This window comes from Haliotis rubra, unplaced genomic scaffold, assembly GCF_003918875.1.
Source record: "Haliotis rubra isolate DU_JTF1 unplaced genomic scaffold, ASM391887v1 Scf272, whole genome shotgun sequence".
In the NCBI taxonomy this organism is placed as follows: Eukaryota; Metazoa; Mollusca; class Gastropoda; order Lepetellida; family Haliotidae; genus Haliotis; species Haliotis rubra.
In genome coordinates, this window is record NW_025766803.1 from 801,265 (window position 1) to 819,267 (window position 18,003).

At 41.5% G+C, this 18,003-nt stretch overlaps 1 protein-coding gene across 3 annotated transcripts in view; it reads right to left on the bottom strand.

The window, feature by feature from the left end:
• Positions 1-15,927, bottom strand: part of LOC124280734 (putative ammonium transporter 1) — a 50,504-nt gene extending 34,577 nt beyond the window's left edge. For 2 of the 3 annotated variants that reach the window (XM_046716720.1, XM_046716721.1), the window contains exon 1: positions 15,686-15,927. In XM_046716720.1, coding sequence (XP_046572676.1) covers positions 15,686-15,818 — 133 coding nt within the window. In that variant the 5' untranslated portion in view covers positions 15,819-15,927. The remainder of the gene's footprint in view (positions 1-15,685) is intronic. The other variant, XM_046716719.1, reaches the window with a different exon arrangement.
• Positions 15,928-18,003: the final 2,076 nt, after the last annotated feature.

Here is an 18,003-nt window from a genome sequence, read left to right on the forward strand (position 1 = left end):
GCTCACTTGATAGTGTCTTCTCCCATGACATGCCCACTAGATAGTGTCTTCTCCCATGCCGCAATCTAACTGACATGCTCACTAGATAGTGTTTTCTCCCATGCCGCAATCTAACTGACATGCTCACTAGATAGTGTCTTCTCCCATGCCACAATCTAACTGACATGCTCACTAGATAGTGTATTCTCCCATGCCGCAATCTAACTGACATGCTCACTAGATAGTGTCTTCTCCCATGACATGCTCACTAGATAGTGTCTTCTCCCATGACATGCTCACTAGATAGTGTCTTCTCCCATGACATGCTCACTAGATAGTGTCTTCTCCCAAGACATGCTCACTAGATAGTGTCTTCTCCGATGCCGCAATCCTATTGACATGCTCACTGGATAGAGTCTTCTCCCATGCCGCAATATAACTGACATGCTCACTAGATAGTGTTTTCTCCCATGCCGCAATCAAACTGACATGCTCACTAGATAGTGTCTTCTCCCATGCCGCAATCCAACTGACATGCTCTCTAGATAGTGTCTTCTCCCATGCCGCAATCTAACTGACATGCTCACTAGATAGTGTCTTCTCCCATGCTGCAATCTAACTGACATGCTCACTAGATAGTGTCTTCTCCCATGCTGCAATCTAACTGACATGCTCACTAGATAGTCTTCTCCCATGACAGCTCACTAGATAGTGTCTACTCCCATGCCTGCAATATAACTGACATGCTCACTAGATAGTGTCTTCTCCCATGCCACAATCTAACTTACATGCTGCACTAGCTCACTAGATAGTGTCTTCTCCCATGTTGCAATCTCTAACATGCTTACTAGATAGTGTCTTCTCCCATGCTGCAATCTAACTGACATGCTCACTAGATAGTGTGTCTTCTCCCATGCATGCAATCACTAGATATGCTCCCTTGATAGTGTCTTCTCCCATGACATGCTCACTAGATAGTGTCTTCTCCAATGCCGCAATCTAACTGACATGCTCACTAGATAGTGTTTTCTCCCATGCCGCAATCTAACTGACATGCTCACTAGATAGCGTCTTCTCCCATGCCGCAATCTAACTGACTTGCTCACTAGATAGTGTCTTCTCCCATGACATGCTCACTAGATAGTGTCTTCTCCCATGACATGCTCACTAGATAGTGTCTTCTCCCATGACATGCTCACTAGATAGTGTCTTCTCCCATGACATGCTCACTAGATAGTGTCTTCTCCCATGACATGCTCACTAGATAGTGTCTTCTCCCATGTCGCAATCTAACTGACATGCTCACTAGATAGTGTCTTCTCCCATGCTGCAATGTAACTGACATGCTCACTAGATAGTGTCTTCTCCCATGCCGCAATCTAACTGACATGCTCACTAGATAGTGTCTTCTCCCATGCCGCAATCTAACTGACATGCTCACTAGATAGTGTCTTCTCCCATGACATGCTCACTAGATAGTGTCTTCTCCCATGCTGCAATCTAACTGACATGCTCACTAGATACTCTTCTCCCATGACATGCTCACTTGATAGTGTCCTCTCCCATGCCGCAATCTAACTGACATGCTCACTAGATCGTGTCTTTTCCCATGACATGCTCACTAGATAGTGTCTTCTCCCATGACATGCTCACTAGATAGTGTCTTCTCCCATGCTGCAATCTAACTGGCATGCTCACTAGATAGTCTTCTCCCATGACATGCTCACTAGATAGTGTCTTCTCCCATGCTGCAATCTAACTGACATGCTCACTAGATAGTGTCTTCTCCCATGACATGCTCACTAGATAGTGTCTTCTCCCATGCTGCAATCTAACTGACATGCTCACTAGATAGTGTCTTCTCCCATGCCGTAATCGAACTGATTTGTGACTGGATAGTGTCTTCTCCCATGCCACAATCTAACTGACATGCTCACTAGATAGTATCTTCTCCCATGACATGCTCACTAGATAGTGTCTTCTCCCATGCCGCAATCCTATTGGCATGCTCACTAGATAGTGTCTTCTCCCATGCCACAATCTAACTGACATGCTCACTAGATAGTGTCTTCTCCCATGCCGCAATGTAACTGACATGCTTACTAGATAGTGTCTTCTCCCATGCCGCAATCCAACTGACATGCTCACTAGATAGTGTATTCTCCCATGCCACAATCTAAGTTACATGCTTACTAGATAGTGTCTTCTTGTAAGTTGCAGTCTAACATGCTCACTAGATAGATCTTCTTGTAAGTTGCAGTCTAACATGCTCACTAGATAGTGTCTTCTCGCAGGCTGCCATCAGAATTACAGGATAACACTCATGTTCACTCACGGTATCTGCACGGACAAACCATGCAGACGTTTTGGGGAAGCGACCTTGACCTTGCCATGAATGCTTTCAGTTGCATTTAGAGGGTGTCAGTCATGCCCACTTAAGCCCGTGTGTATTGTATTCTATTACTAGCTCTTCATCAGAAGAATAACATGATGACACACTTCGGGGCTGTTCACGTTCCGATCACGGCCTCCAGAAACTAGATAGAGTCTTCTCCAATTGCGCAATCTAACTGACATGCTCACTGGATAGTGTCTTCTCCCATGCCGCAATCTAACTGACATGCTCACTAGATAGTGTCTTCTCCCATGACATGCTCACTAGATAGTGTCTTCTCCCATGACATGCTCACTAGATAGTGTCTTCTCCCATGCCGCAATGAAACTGACATGCTCACTAGATAGTGTCTTCTCCCATGCCGCAATCTAAATGACATGTGACTGGATTATGTCTTCTCATATGCCACAATCTAACTGACATGCTCACTAGATAGTGTCTTCTCCCATGACGCAATGTAACTGACATGCTCACTAGATAGTGTCTTCTCCCATGCCGCAATGTAACTGACATGCTCACTAGATAGTGTCTTCTCCCATGCCGCAATCTAACTGACATGCTCACTAGATAGTGTTTTCTCCCATGCCGCAATCTAACTGACATGCTCACTTGATAGTGTCTTCTCCCATGACATGCTCACTAGATAGTGTCTTCTCCCATGCCGCAATCCTATTGACATGCTCACTAGATAGTGTCTTCTCCCATGCCGCAATCTAACTGACATGCTCACTAGATAGTGTCTTCTCCCATGCCGCAATCTAACTGACATGCTCACTAGATAGTGTCTTCTCCCATGCTGCAATCTAACTGACATGCTCACTAGATAGTGTCTTCCCATGCCGCAATGTAACTGACATGCTCACTAGATAGTGTTTTCTCCCATGCCGCAATCTAACTTACATGCTCACTTGATAGTGTCTTCTCCCATGACATGCTCACTAGATAGTGTCTTCTCCCATGACATGCTCACTAGATAGTGTCTTCTCCCATGCCGCAATCTAACTGACATGCTCACTAGATAGTGTCTTCTCCCATGCCGCAATCTAACTGACATGCTCACTAGATAGTGTCTTCTCCCATGCTGCAATCTAACTGACATGCTCACTAGATAGTGTCTTCTCCCATGGCGCAATCTAACTGACATGCTCACTAGATAGTGTCTTCTCCCATGCTGCAATCTAACTGACATGCTCACTAGATAGTGTCTTCTCCCATGACATGCTCACTAGATAGTGTCTTCTCCCATGCTGCAATCTAACTGACATGCTCACTAGATAGTCTTCTCCCATGACATGCTCACTAGATAGTGTCTTCTCCCATGCCGCAATGTAACTGACATGCTCACTAGATAGTGTCTTCTCCCATGCCACAAACTAACTTACATGCTTACTAGATAGTGTCTTCTTGTAAGTTGCAGTCTAACATGCTCACTAGATAGTGTCTTCTCCCATGCCGCAATCTAACTGACATGCTCACTAGATAGTGTCTTCTCCCATGCTGCAATCTAACTGATATGCTCACTTGATAGTGTCTTCTCCCATGACATGCTCACTAGATAGTGTCTTCTCCAATGCCGCAATCTAACTGACATGCTCACTAGATAGTGTTTTCTCCCATGCCGCAATCTAACTGACATGCTCACTTGATAGTGTCTTCTCCCATGACATGCTCACTAGATAGTGTCTTCTCCCATGCCGCAATCCTATTGACATGCTCACTAGATAGTGTCTTCTCCCATGCCGCAATCTAACTGACATGCTCACTAGATAGTGTCTTCTCCCATGCCGCAATCTAACTGACATGCTCACTAGATAGTGTCTTCTCCCATGCTGCAATCTAACTGACATGCTCACTAGATAGTGTCTTCTCCCATGCCGCAATGTAACTGACATGCTCACTAGATAGTGTTTTCTCCCATGCCGCAATCTAACTGACATGCTCACTTGATAGTGTCTTCTCCCATGACATGCTCACTAGATAGTGTCTTCTCCCATGACATGCTCACTAGATAGTGTCTTCTCCCATGCCGCAATCTAACTGACATGCTCACTAGATAGTGTCTTCTCCCATGCCGCAATCTAACTGACATGCTCACTAGATAGTGTCTTCTCCCATGCTGCAATCTAACTGACATGCTCACTAGATAGTGTCTTCTCCAATGGCGCAATCTAACTGACATGCTCACTAGATAGTGTCTTCTCCCATGCTGCAATCTAACTGACATGCTCACTAGATAGTGTCTTCTCCCATGACATGCTCACTAGATAGTGTCTTCTCCCATGCTGCAATCTAACTGACATGCTCACTAGATGGTCTTCTCCCATGACATGCTCACACTAGATAGTGTCTTCTCCCATGCCGCAATGTAACTGACATGCTCACTAGATAGTGTCTTCTCCCATGCCACAAACGCACATGCTTACTAGATGGTGACATGCTCACTAGATAGTGTCTTCTCCCATGCCGCAATCTAACTGACATGCTCACTAGATAGTGTCTTCTCCCATGCTGCAATCTAACTGATATGCTCACTTGATAGTGTCTTCTCCCATGACATGCTCACTAGATAGTGTCTTCTCCAATGCCGCAATCTAACTGACATGCTCACTAGATAGTGTTTTCTCCCATGCCGCAATCTAACTGACATGCTCACTAGATAGTGTCTTCTCCCATGCCGCAATCTAACTGACATGCTCACTAGATAGTGTCTTCTCCTAATGACATGCTCACTAGATAGTGTCTTCTAACTGACATGCTCATTAGATAGTGTCTTCTCCCATGACATGCTCACTAGATAGTGTCTTCTCCCATGACATGCTCACTAGATAGTGTCTTCTCCCATGACATGCTCACTAGATAGTGTCTTCTCCCATACCGCAATTCTATTGACATGCTCACTAGATAGTGTCTTCTCCCATGTCGCAATCTAACTGACATGCTCACTAGATAGTGTCTTCTCCCATGCCGCAATCTAACTGACATGCTCACTAGATAGTGTCTTCTCCCATGCCGCAATCTAACTGACATGCTCACTAGATAGTCTTCTCCTATGACATGCTCACTAGATAGTGTCTTCTCCCATGCTGCAATCTAACTGACATGCTCACTAGATAGTGTCTTCTCCCATGACATGCTCACTAGATAGTGTCTTCTCCCATGCTGCAATCTAACTGACATGCTCACTAGATAGTGTCTTCTCCCATGCCGCAATCGAACTGACATGTTCACTGGATAGTGTCTTCTCCCATGCCACAATCTAGATAGTGTCTTTTCTCCATGCTGCAATCTAACTGACATGCTCATTAGATAGTGTCTTCTCCTATGACATGCTCACTAGATAGTGTCTTCTCCCATGCCGCAATCTAACTGACATGCTCACTAGATAGTGTCTTCTCCCATGCCGCAATCTAACTGACATGCTCACTAGATAGTGTCTTCTCCCATGCTGCAATCTAACTGACATGCTCACTAGATAGTGTCTTCTCCCATGCCACAATCTAACTTACATGCTTACTAGATAGTGTCTTCTTGTAAGTTGCAGTCTAACATGCTCACTAGATAGATCTTCTTGTAAGTTGCAGTCTAACATGCTCACTAGATAGTGTCTTCTCGCAGGCTGCCATCAGAATTACAGGATAACACTCATGTTCACTCACGGTATCTGCACGGACAAACCATGCAGACGTTTTGGGGAAGTGACCTTGACCTTGCCATGAATGGTTTCAGTTGCATTTAGAGGGTGTCAGTCATGCCCACTTAAGCCTGTGTGTATTGTATTCTATTACTAGCTCTTCATCAGAAGAATAACATGATGACACACTTCGGGGCTGTTCACGTTCCGATCACGGCCTCCAGAAACTAGATAGAGTCTTCTCCAATGGCGCAATCTAACTGACATGCTCACTGGATAGTGTCTTCTCCCATGCCGCAATCTAACTGACATGCTCACTAGATAGTGTCTTCTCCCATGACATGCTCACTAGATAGTGTCTTCTCCCATGACATGCTCACTAGATAGTGTCTTCTCCCATGCTGCAATCTAACTGACATGCTCACTAGATAGTGTCTTCTCCCATGCTGCAATCTAACTGACATGCTCACTAGATAGTGTCTTCTCCCATGACATGCTCACTAGATAGTGTCTTCTCCCATGCCACAATCTAACTGACATGCTCACTAGATAGTGTCTTCTCCCATGACATGCTCACTAGATAGTGTCTTCTCCCATGCCGCAATCCTATTGGCATGCTCACTAGATAGTGTCTTCTCCCATGCCGCAATGTAACTGACATGCTCACTAGATAGTGTCTTCTCCCATGCCGCAATCTAACTGACATGCTCACTAGATAGTGTCTTCTCCCATGCCGCAATCTAACTGACATGCTCACTAGATAGTGTCTTCTCCCATGCCACAATCTAACTTACATGCTTACTAGATAGTGTCTTCTTGTAAGTTGCAGTCTAACATGCTCACTACATAGTGTCTTCTCCCATGCCGCAATCTAACTGACATGCTCACTAGATAGAGTCTTCTCCCATGCTGCAATCTAACTGACATGCTCACTAGATAGTGTCTTCTCCCATGCTGCAATCTAACTGACATGCTCACTAGATAGTGTCTTCTCCCATGCCGCAATCTAACTGACATGTGACTGGATAGTGTCTTCTCACATGCCACAATCTAACTGACATGCTCACTAGATAGTGTCTTCTCCTATGACATGCTCACTAGATAGTGTCTTCTCCCATGCTGCAATCTAACTGACATGCTCACTAGACATGCTCACTAGATAGTGTCTTCTCCAATGACATGCTCACTAGATAGTGTCTTCTCCCATGCCGCAATCTAACTGATATGTGACTGGATAGTGTCTTCTCCCATGCCACAATCTAACTGACATGCTCACTAGATAGTGTCTTCTCCCATGCCACAATCTAACTGACATGCTCACTAGATAGTGTCTTCTCCCATGCCACAATCTAACTTACATGCTTACTAGATAGTGTCTTCTTGTAAGTTGCAGTCTAACATGCTCACTAGATAGATCTTCTTGTAAGTTGCAGTCTAACATGCTCACTAGATAGTGTCTTCTCGCAGGCTGCCATCAGAATTACAGGATAACACTCATGTTCACTCACGGTATCTGCACGGACAAACCATGCAGACGTTTTGGGGAAGTGACCTTGACCTTGCCATGAATGGTTTCAGTTGCATTTAGAGGGTGTCAGTCATGCCCACTTAAGCCTGTGTGTATTGTATTCTATTACTAGCTCTTCATCAGAAGAATAACATGATGACACACTGCGGGGCTGTTCACGTTCCGATCACGGCCTCCAGAAACGATTGCCTCGGTTTTCCACTGCAGTGTCACGGTGCAATTTGTTTCCGTGTGTACCCCGATACTTTGTGTCAGTGAGTCCTGCAGCTATTTTTAAAGATCAACAGGGAGAGGGGGCGGGATGGGTACAGAGTCCGTGCGTTTGTTTGTGTGGGTGTACTTATGTGTGCGCATGTGTATGCCTGTGCGTGTGCGTCTCTGTGTGAGTGTATTTGTGTGTGCGTGTATGCGTATGTGTATATCTGTGCGTGTCTGTTTGTCTGAGTGTATGAGTATGCGTGTGTGTGCGCGTGCGAGCCTGTGCGTGTACGTTTGTGAGAGTGTATTTTTGTGTGTACGTGTATGCGTTTGTGTATGTCTGTATTTTATGTGTGTGCGCGTGAGCGTGTACGTGTCTGTCTGAATGTATTTGTGTGTGTGTGTGTGTGTGTGTGTGTGTGAGAGTATGCGTATGTCTGTGTGTGCGTGTGCGTTAGTATGTCTATTATCTGACTTGGTAATGGTGTCCCAAACGCCGGATTCGTAAATGTAATTCTACCTCGGTGACCCATCCATCAATTACGGTATGATCAGTTATTAACATTCTGATTCAGTGTGTCATTGACGTACAAAACTAAAACTAATTTAGTTCTCGGACATATGTTAGTTTGTCCCCAAACAGGAGAGACCTTAAGAAATACAGTTCGCTCTACCCCAATGCATAGTGTAATAAACTACACTTCTGCCCTGAGGCGATGGGGTAGCTTAGTGGTTAAAACGTTCGCTCGTCACACCGAAGACCCGGGTTCGACTCCCCACATGGGTACAATGGGTGAAAGCCATTTCTGGTGTCCCCCGGCGTGATAATGCTGCAATATTGCTAAAAGCGTCGTAAAATTAAACTCACTCACTCACTTTCGCCCTGAACTAATATAACGTTATTTAAAGCACTCGGACGCAAGCATCCTCGTACTTTAGCTATAACTATTCCGGGCAAAAGTGTTCTTTATTACACTGTACTCGGGGTTTAGAGGGAACTATATTTCTTAAATAAAGTAATGTCGGCGCTTTTGAACTTTTAGCGAATTATCTTAGAAATGTAGTTGATCGTACTCTGTCACCCGCTTTCGCTGTTTCCTTATTTGAACGAAATAATTAATATCCAACCCACCCGAGCATGATATGTGCCATTAACGATCGACCCCTTATGTACAGCCAAAGCTATATGTCTTGACATCAATCTGTTCACACTCACGGTATCTACAAGGAAGTTGGAAAGATATGCTGTATGCTTTATCATGATCTGCTTTGCTTGAAGACTTTTAACAGGTATTTTGCGCTGGCGTTGTCTGCACAGATGGCTATGGCGTTCCTCCCAGCTTCGTTGTTATTTACTAGGGGTAAAACGAAACGCTTTTAACCACGGTAAGGTACATATTGCGGTACAAGGCCTTCTGTTCGGTCCGTTTCGGTTCGATGTAAGAGATATGATCACAATGCCGAAAATCGACAAGAGCCAAACCTTACATTGTTTAATAACATGGAAAAACCATAATCTTTGCTATTTTGAATGGACGTATGCATATATATATTTTCTTCAAAGAACACACACACGCACCCACGCATGCGCTTTGAGAGTCTTTCACACACAGGTGCGCACATCCGTACAAACATACACTATCTCTATTTCTCACATACATACATACATACTCACATACAGTTTACAGACAGTGGGAGAAATAAGGATTAATGAAATTTTCGGAATGATAATGTATAAATTTAATCAAACATAACTGGAAGCATATATTAAATATAATATTTCATGTGTCTATTTTTCACGTCACTCGATGACAGACATATCTCAGTATCCTCATGAAATAGCCTCTATGTGTGTATGTTTGTGTACACACATACACACAGATCTAGACGCACACAGACATACACGAACACACGCACGCATGCGCGCACACCACACCTACCTACCTACCTGGCTACCTACCTACCTACCTACCTACCTACCTACCTACCTACCTACCTACCTACCTACATACATACATACATACATACATACATACATACATACATACATACATACATACATACATACATACATACATACATACATACATACATACATACATACATACATACATACATACATACATACATACATACATACATACATACATACATACATACATACATACATACATACACATACATACATACATGTACTTAAGATCATAGAAAATGACGGTCTTTACTTTCGCCCAAATCAGGAAAGTCAGCAATTGCAAATTGGAAAATTCCCCGGGGGCACAGAAGCACATCAAATATATCCGGGTATGTTTTGCCGTGGGTTTGCGAGTCCTGCAGCTACCCATACAGCTGTGTATGTTTGAAATATGACCTGATATGTGACCTGAAAGTATGTTACTCATGCAGGAATAGACCCCCAGTGTATCGGTTATTCACCCGCCTATTTACTGTGCATTGTATATAGAAAACAGTGGAACACAATGCTGTCAAATCTTCATATTTGTTAGTCATGGGGCTTGACAGGGAGCCTGTCTGGAGCCTGTCTATTTGAACGATTAGGATGATGTTCCGACAATTACGTTTCATCTCTGAAACTATATAATTTTAGACTCTGAAAATACTAGTATATAATTTGGATCGTAACAAACAACTGCGTTTAAGCTGAATAGGAGCCCCCGTGAAATGTGAGACTCACAATCTCTGGACAATCTAGATTTGCTTCATTTACAGTGAGGGTTGGGCGGAAGGGAAAATAGTATGGTTCAAGGACTGAAAACGTACTACAGTCCGTTTGAGACAAAATGTTATTTCTGATGAATTGTAATCTGACACCAAAACAAAGGGCGCATAAAATAATCAAAGGAACACGCGGACTGCAATAAAACAACAGACCGTACTCTAGAAAACAATTGCATGTAATTTGAGTCACAAAAATAAAAAAGTTATTTCAGAAACTGTCATCATATATTTGTGCGTTTTCCCAAAAAATTGTTGAGAACCCGTTAACGCACGTGCCTCTCCCTTTTCGCGCTGTTCCTTTAGTTGCCAATGCGCCCTCGTAACAAACTGGGAAAACGCACAAATAAATGATGACAGTTTCTTAAACAACTTTTTTATTTTTGTGACTCAAATTATGCAATTGTTTTCTAGAGTTGGTCTGTTGTGTTTATTGCAGTCCGCGTTAGTTTGATTGTTTTATGTCTATTTGTTTTTGTGTTAGATTGCAATTCATCGGTGTCATTTTGTCTCAAACGGACTGTAGTTGCGATTGGACTACACTAAACAAAACATGATATAGTTTTCAGTATCAAGTGAAAGCAAATAGTGGCTCATAGACCAGATAACGATTGACTATATTCATTGATACATTGTTCATCACAGGTATAGGTATGTGGTCCATGATAGCTATCGGCATGTGGTCCATGATAGCTATCGGTATGTGGTCCATGATAACTATCGATATGTGGTCCATTATATTAATCGTTATATGGTCCATGGCATCCAGCAGTATATGGTCCATGATAGCTATCTGTATATGGTCCCTTGCGCCCATCAGTATATGGTCCATGGTAGCTATCTGTATATGGTCCTTGACACACATCTGTATACTCATCAGTATATTGTCCATGATAGCTATCTGTATATGGTCCTTGACACCCATCAGTATATTGTCCATGATAGCTATCTGTATATGGTCCTTGACACCCATCAGTATATTGTCCATGATAGCTATCTGTATATGGTCCTTTACCCATCAGTATATTGTCCATGATAGCTATCTGTATATGGTCCTTGACACCCATCAGTATATTGTCCATGATAGCTATCTGTATATGGTCCTTGACACCCATCAGTATATTGTCCATGATAGCTATCTGTATATGGTCCTTGACACCCATCAGTATATTGTCCATGATAGCTATCTGTATATGGTCCCTTGCGCCCATCAGTATATGGTCCATGTAGCTAGCTATCTGTATATATGGTCCATGGTGCTACTTGACCCCCATCATCCAGTATATTGTCCATCAGTATATTGTCCATGATAGCTATCTGTATATGGTCCTTGACACCCATCAGTATATTGTCCATGATAGCTATCTGTATATGGTCCTTGACACCCATCAGTATATTGTCCATGATAGCTATCTGTATATGGTCCTTGACACCCATCAGTATATTGTCCATGATAGCTATCAGTATATATTGTCCATGATAGCTATCTGTATATGGTCCTTGACACCCATCAGTATATTGTCCATGATAGCTATCTGTATATGATCCTTGACACCCATCAGTATATGATCCATGATAGCTATCTGTTATATGGTCTATGACAACCATCGACATATGGTCCATGATTGCTTTCGGTATGTGCTCTTATATGTATGTACTATTAGTAATGCTATTTTTTACGTTCATCGATACAAAGGACAGTGCATGCTGCACAGATGTTAACTGTCATTAATTTGAATTATCGTATTGTCATCAGACCTTTGGCAGTTGGTTGATAATCAATTGATCGACAAGTCTCTGAACCCCTACTGTGTCCACCTAGAATAGTCAAAGCACAACGCGAGCCATATGTCAGAACTTAACGCACCAAAACACTAGACTAACGTACTTATTTGTCCATTTGAAGGTCTCCATAATGGCAGATGTGGCAATTGTCCGCTGAAATATTTTGCTTGTCTTTTGTGGCTGAAAGGTAATTAACCTACTGATGGCCGAATTACGCAGTTGAAAAGAACATAATAGCCATTAAACGAATTAGTTATTGCCCACCGCCTCTCACACTACCCCGGGTACCTGGGTCGCCGTGGTCTGACATCACTGCATGCGAACAGCATGAATGATAGCCTTGGTTTCGCGTGGGACATGCGTGCACACCGAAGCTTCAAATACGTAGGTCAAATGACTGGGTTGAGTTAAGTTATGTTCAGTTCACCCATTCCTTCTCGTGTATCAGTACTGACTCAATGCAAGGCGAGTGTAAATGATCTAAATAAACATGAATGTGCTTATAATGTTTACTAGACATCGAACTAACGTGACCCTGCGCCCATGAATAATGTATTGCGTGTATTCCAGCACCTCGGCGAAAATTAGGAAATAATACATTTTTCGTGTGAACTACCACCACTACTACCACAGTTGCTGAGGCTGCTGCTACTACGACTACGAATACTGCTGCTGTTCCTGATGGTTTTACTATTGCTTCTTCTTCTTCTTCTTCTACTACTACTACTACTACTACTACTACTACTACTACTACTACTACTACTACTACTACTACTACTACTACTACTACTACTACTACTACTACTCCTGCTGCTGTCACAGCTACTACGTCAACTATTACTACTACCATTACTGCCACTATTGCTGCGACTACTACCACTATGACTACTACTGCTATTTCTACCACCTACAGTACTTCTCCATCTATTTATTCTAAGTATGTCTAGCTGTCTCACTTACAGCGTATTTGTAACGTCCTTTTACGTTTTTGTAGACACGTCAAACTTAGGCTGTATTTCTGATTCTTAAAATGACACAAACCCTCAGTAATTATATCATTTATTAACGCCTTCTCTTCTGTCGCCGTGATTAACAGTTAACGGATTTAATGTATATGATAGAGCAAAGACAAGCCTACATGGTGTCTCTAAACAAACTAAACAAAACATAAAATAACTGAGAATATTTTTCAGTGTTGAAACAAATTCAGCCCTTACCTTCACATGCATGAAAGTTAATAGTTACGTGAAGGTGAGCTAAGGAATACTTCATTTACACTTGTAACGTCACCCACAAGTGACGTAAAGGAATATTGGATTGACACATGTAACTTCACGGGAAAGTGACGTTAAGGAATATTGGATTGACACTTGTAACTTCACCGACAAGTGACGTGAAGGAATACTGGATTGACAGATGTAACTTTAACGACAAGTGACGTTAAGGAATACTGGATTGACACATGTAATGTCACCGGAAAGTGACGTTAAGGAATGTTGGATTGACACTTGTAACTTCACCGAAAAGTGACTTTAACAGATACGTTTGTGTTGATGCTACAGCGACCTAAATAATTTATCTTACCTGCCACATCTAACTGTGATATAATAGTAATAGAACTCAAAGTGGGGTTAAATCCGACTAATTCACTCACGGGCAATCCAACTACAACTTGGTTGACACATGTCATCGTATCCCAGTTGCGATGATCGATGTTCATGCTGTTGATCACTGGATTATCTGGTCAAGGCTCGATTATTTACAGACCGCCACCATTTAGTTTGAGTTTGAGTTGGGCTTTACGTCACATCGGCATTATTCCAGCCATATAGTGACGAGAACAAGTCTGCATTCATAAACATTTGAGTACAAAGTCCAAATGAGTTTTATTTTAAAAACATATATATTCTCTACATTATTCTCTAAAAACAGAAAATGTCATAGCACCAAATTCAAAAGCAAGCAATTAGTTATTCATATTACATAGTTACAATTTATGATACAGGTCAACTTCCCTCAGGTAGTTAAACAAGAAGATGCCCGCTTACGCGGCCACCATTTAACTGTAATATAGCTGAATATAGCGTTATACAACAAACAAGATCATAAAAACAGGTTTGATGCTAAACATAGACTAGGTCGACAGTTCATCACAGATCCGTTACATTTCCATTTGCATCTAAGCCCCAGCATATTGTTTTCAGAGTACTGATACAAACATCATTGTGTTGAACCTGGACCTGTCTCGACTTAACAACTGGTCGCAGTGTATTCAATATCGTCATCATGTTGTGTCAAACCTAAAAAAACTCGAAGTATTTACCTAGGTCACTTCGACACAACGGTATTTGTATGTAACGATCGTCAATGTAATACATCTTTAACAAACACGGTCATATTGACATTAAATAATGTTGTTTTTGCTGTTCTGATATGTCTCTCATGGAGAGCATGATCTACCCAATATTTATCTGTCAGTGCGCATGCTGAATACAATGTCAGTAGAGGTAAGGTGTTTCGCAATCGTCTACCCTGTATACACCACCAACCGCAAACATGCGAGAGTGGCATGCATCGCTTCTGAACAAATGTAAGTGCACGCGACGCCCTTCCTTTCCACGTGACAGGTATAAAAAACACTCATGGCCACACCGCTTTATCATTTGTCAACTACAACTGCAGTTCCTTGAGGCGTGAGGTGTTGATCATGGAGATACTGACATTCGTGCATTTTAATGCAAAGGACTCGTCGTCTATACAAGAGCGGGCGTGTGGTTGTTGGTCCAAGTCTGTAGCATGATGAAATGATACAGCGATGGTGAAAGAAGGGGAGGCACAATGTATCACAGTGTTATCGGAGCGGGGACAAATTATAATATTGAACATCATTATTGAGGGAAACGTCATTTATCATTTATCATAAGTATGGGAATGAACATTATATAATACATTATATAAAACTAATGTCACTTGCAATGTCCCTCTACAATAAGTAACTGGTTACTAACAGCCTCCCGCGTGAATGATATTTTCCTGAATTCATGTGTTGTTTAATGTATTGCATGTTCTGAAATGATGTCGGTTGGGGTTGTGCTACATTTAAACGACTAAAGTCGACTTTAAGATATAAACATATATACAGAAATATATAAAATTAATCAACATCTATTATTTTTTTCTTTAAAAACTCTACCTAATAAAGTCGTATCGTCTAAAATAATTAAAAATTAATCTGGAACGAAAATAGCAATGCGTCCATCTGGAAAGGTATTTACATAAGCAAGGTTTGCTTGTCTACCGATCCAGACTGCTTTAGAAATAAATATGCTAAAAAATGAACTTTAAATATGAAATAATCCTTAACATTGATGCTGTAAACAAAATGATATGAATGTTAAGAAATTAAATTGATGCGAAATTCCAATGTACTTACAATATACAACCATCCCCATGACAATAAGGAAGAACTGATCCAGGTTGGTTTTTAAGTTGTTGAGATCGGCATCTGATTTTTCTAAACCTTTTTTTAAGCTGACAAAATCGTCCCATGTCACGTTTGTAGCCATGGCGACCTATCTCACAGAAACGATCCGCCTGTCTCCCTTGCTTCGCGAATAATGCGAGAATGTGCATAAAGTGTCATTTTATGTCAGTATAAAGTCATTGAATCTCCATATCAGCTGATTGGTTGGCGCTACCTTCGCGTCACCAGTTGTAACAGCGCATGTTTTCTGCGCAGCCTTCTTCACTCTCGTCACCGGCGAGATTTGAGATAAACCTCGATGTCTATAGCTGAAGCAGCACTGAATTCAACTATTTGAGAGGATTTACACAGACATGGTTTCATGCATGGAGTCGATTTGGTCCTGTTCTTTGTGTCACGGTGTTTTACTTGACTAATATATTGCTTATATCTGCTGTCATACCTGAGCATAATTTCATTTTTCGATTTGATTAACTATTTACATTATTTAACCTTTAGTTAGCATTGTAAAGTAACGAATGTGTTTGTCATCCATTTTGACTGCCTTGTACATCATGCTCCACTAAAGACCATAGAAAATATAAGTTTTAGTGACCCGGAAATAACCCACGTATGACATACATTATTTCACAGGTATAATAACTCGTTGAACTGTTGTTGTGTTTATCGAGTGTCTTCACGCACGGAGAACTATGAGCTATATGTTCACATAAATGACAGATGCCAAAGAAACCACTTAGGTTTTGAGCAATAAACTTCCCCTGTATATGGAGCTTAAATACAGAACATAAAAAGCTAAATGGAAGAGGGCGTTGAGAGACCCCACTCATTTTTTATCCCCAAAAGCTTTATGTCATCGTCTTAAATAGGATTATGACTTGATAAGAGTATTAGAGTCTGGACAACATTTGTTCACAATATAATGTCATTTAATTCGAATCCCTGTATATCTCGAAGAGGTTGAACTTTATAGAGTTCGTCACTACAGCTGGATGCTGGTACGATGTTGACGACTCATATGTTTTCAATGATTCAAATGCTTTCAGTGATTCACGAGGATTCATTGATCGTTTGCGTTCGCTTGAACTGAATGAGATCACACAAAAATTGATTTAGTGAATTATACAATGAACACCACGGTACTATTTATACTATAATTATAGAGATTCAAAATCTTCCAGATCAAGGTAATTAAGAAATGTGTGCTGATGCTGATGCTGATGATGATGCAACTGATGATGATGCTGGTGCTGATGGTGCAGCTGATGATGATGGTGGTGGAGTGGCGGGTGGCGATGATGATGATGATGATGGTGGTGGGGTGCAGCTGATGATGATGGTGGTGGAGTGGGTGGCGAGTTGATGATGATGATGGTGGTGGTGATGATGATGATGATGATGATGATGATGATGATGATGATGATGGTGATGATGATGGTGATGATGATGATAATGATGATGACTACGACAATAGGCAACAACAACGAACATAAATAAAAAAAATATTTACAACTTATTAACAACTGAGAAAACAAACTCGGTCAGTAGTAACGAAGTTTCGTTGTATCAAGCTTTGATGTGATGTATGATAACCTTGAACATCTGGTCGCTAATATCACATGTTCGATTTATGTGAATTATTGTCATGGTAACTGGGGTGACTTTATCGATATTCGCTAAAAACTCGCGAAGATTCGACATCTGTGTGAAGGTAACATTAGATAAGAGTCCGATTAAATCAAACTCGATTTTAAACTGCAACGGAGTTAAAGGACGCACCTATAACGACAGTTGATAGTGGGTCGGCAGCCTTTTTAATATAACCATAGACACTGGGAAGGAAACTCAGAACTTACTCTTCACAGACTATGAGAACATACTCTTCACAGACTATGAGAACTTAATCTTCACAGACTATGAGAACTTAATCTTCACAGACTATGAGAACTTACTCTTCACAGACTATGAGAACTTACTCTTCACAGACTATGAGAACTTACTCTTCACAGACTATGAGAACTTACTCTTCACAGACTATGAGAACTTACTCTTCACAGACTATGAGAACATACTCTTCACAGACTATGAGAACTTACTCTTCACAGACTACAGACTATGAAAACTTACTCTTCACAGACTATGAGAACTTACTCTTCACAGACTATGAGAACTTTCTCTCACAGACTCTTCACAGACTATGAAAACTTACTCTTCACAGACTATGAGAACTTACTCTTCACAGACTATGAAAACTTACTCTTCACACA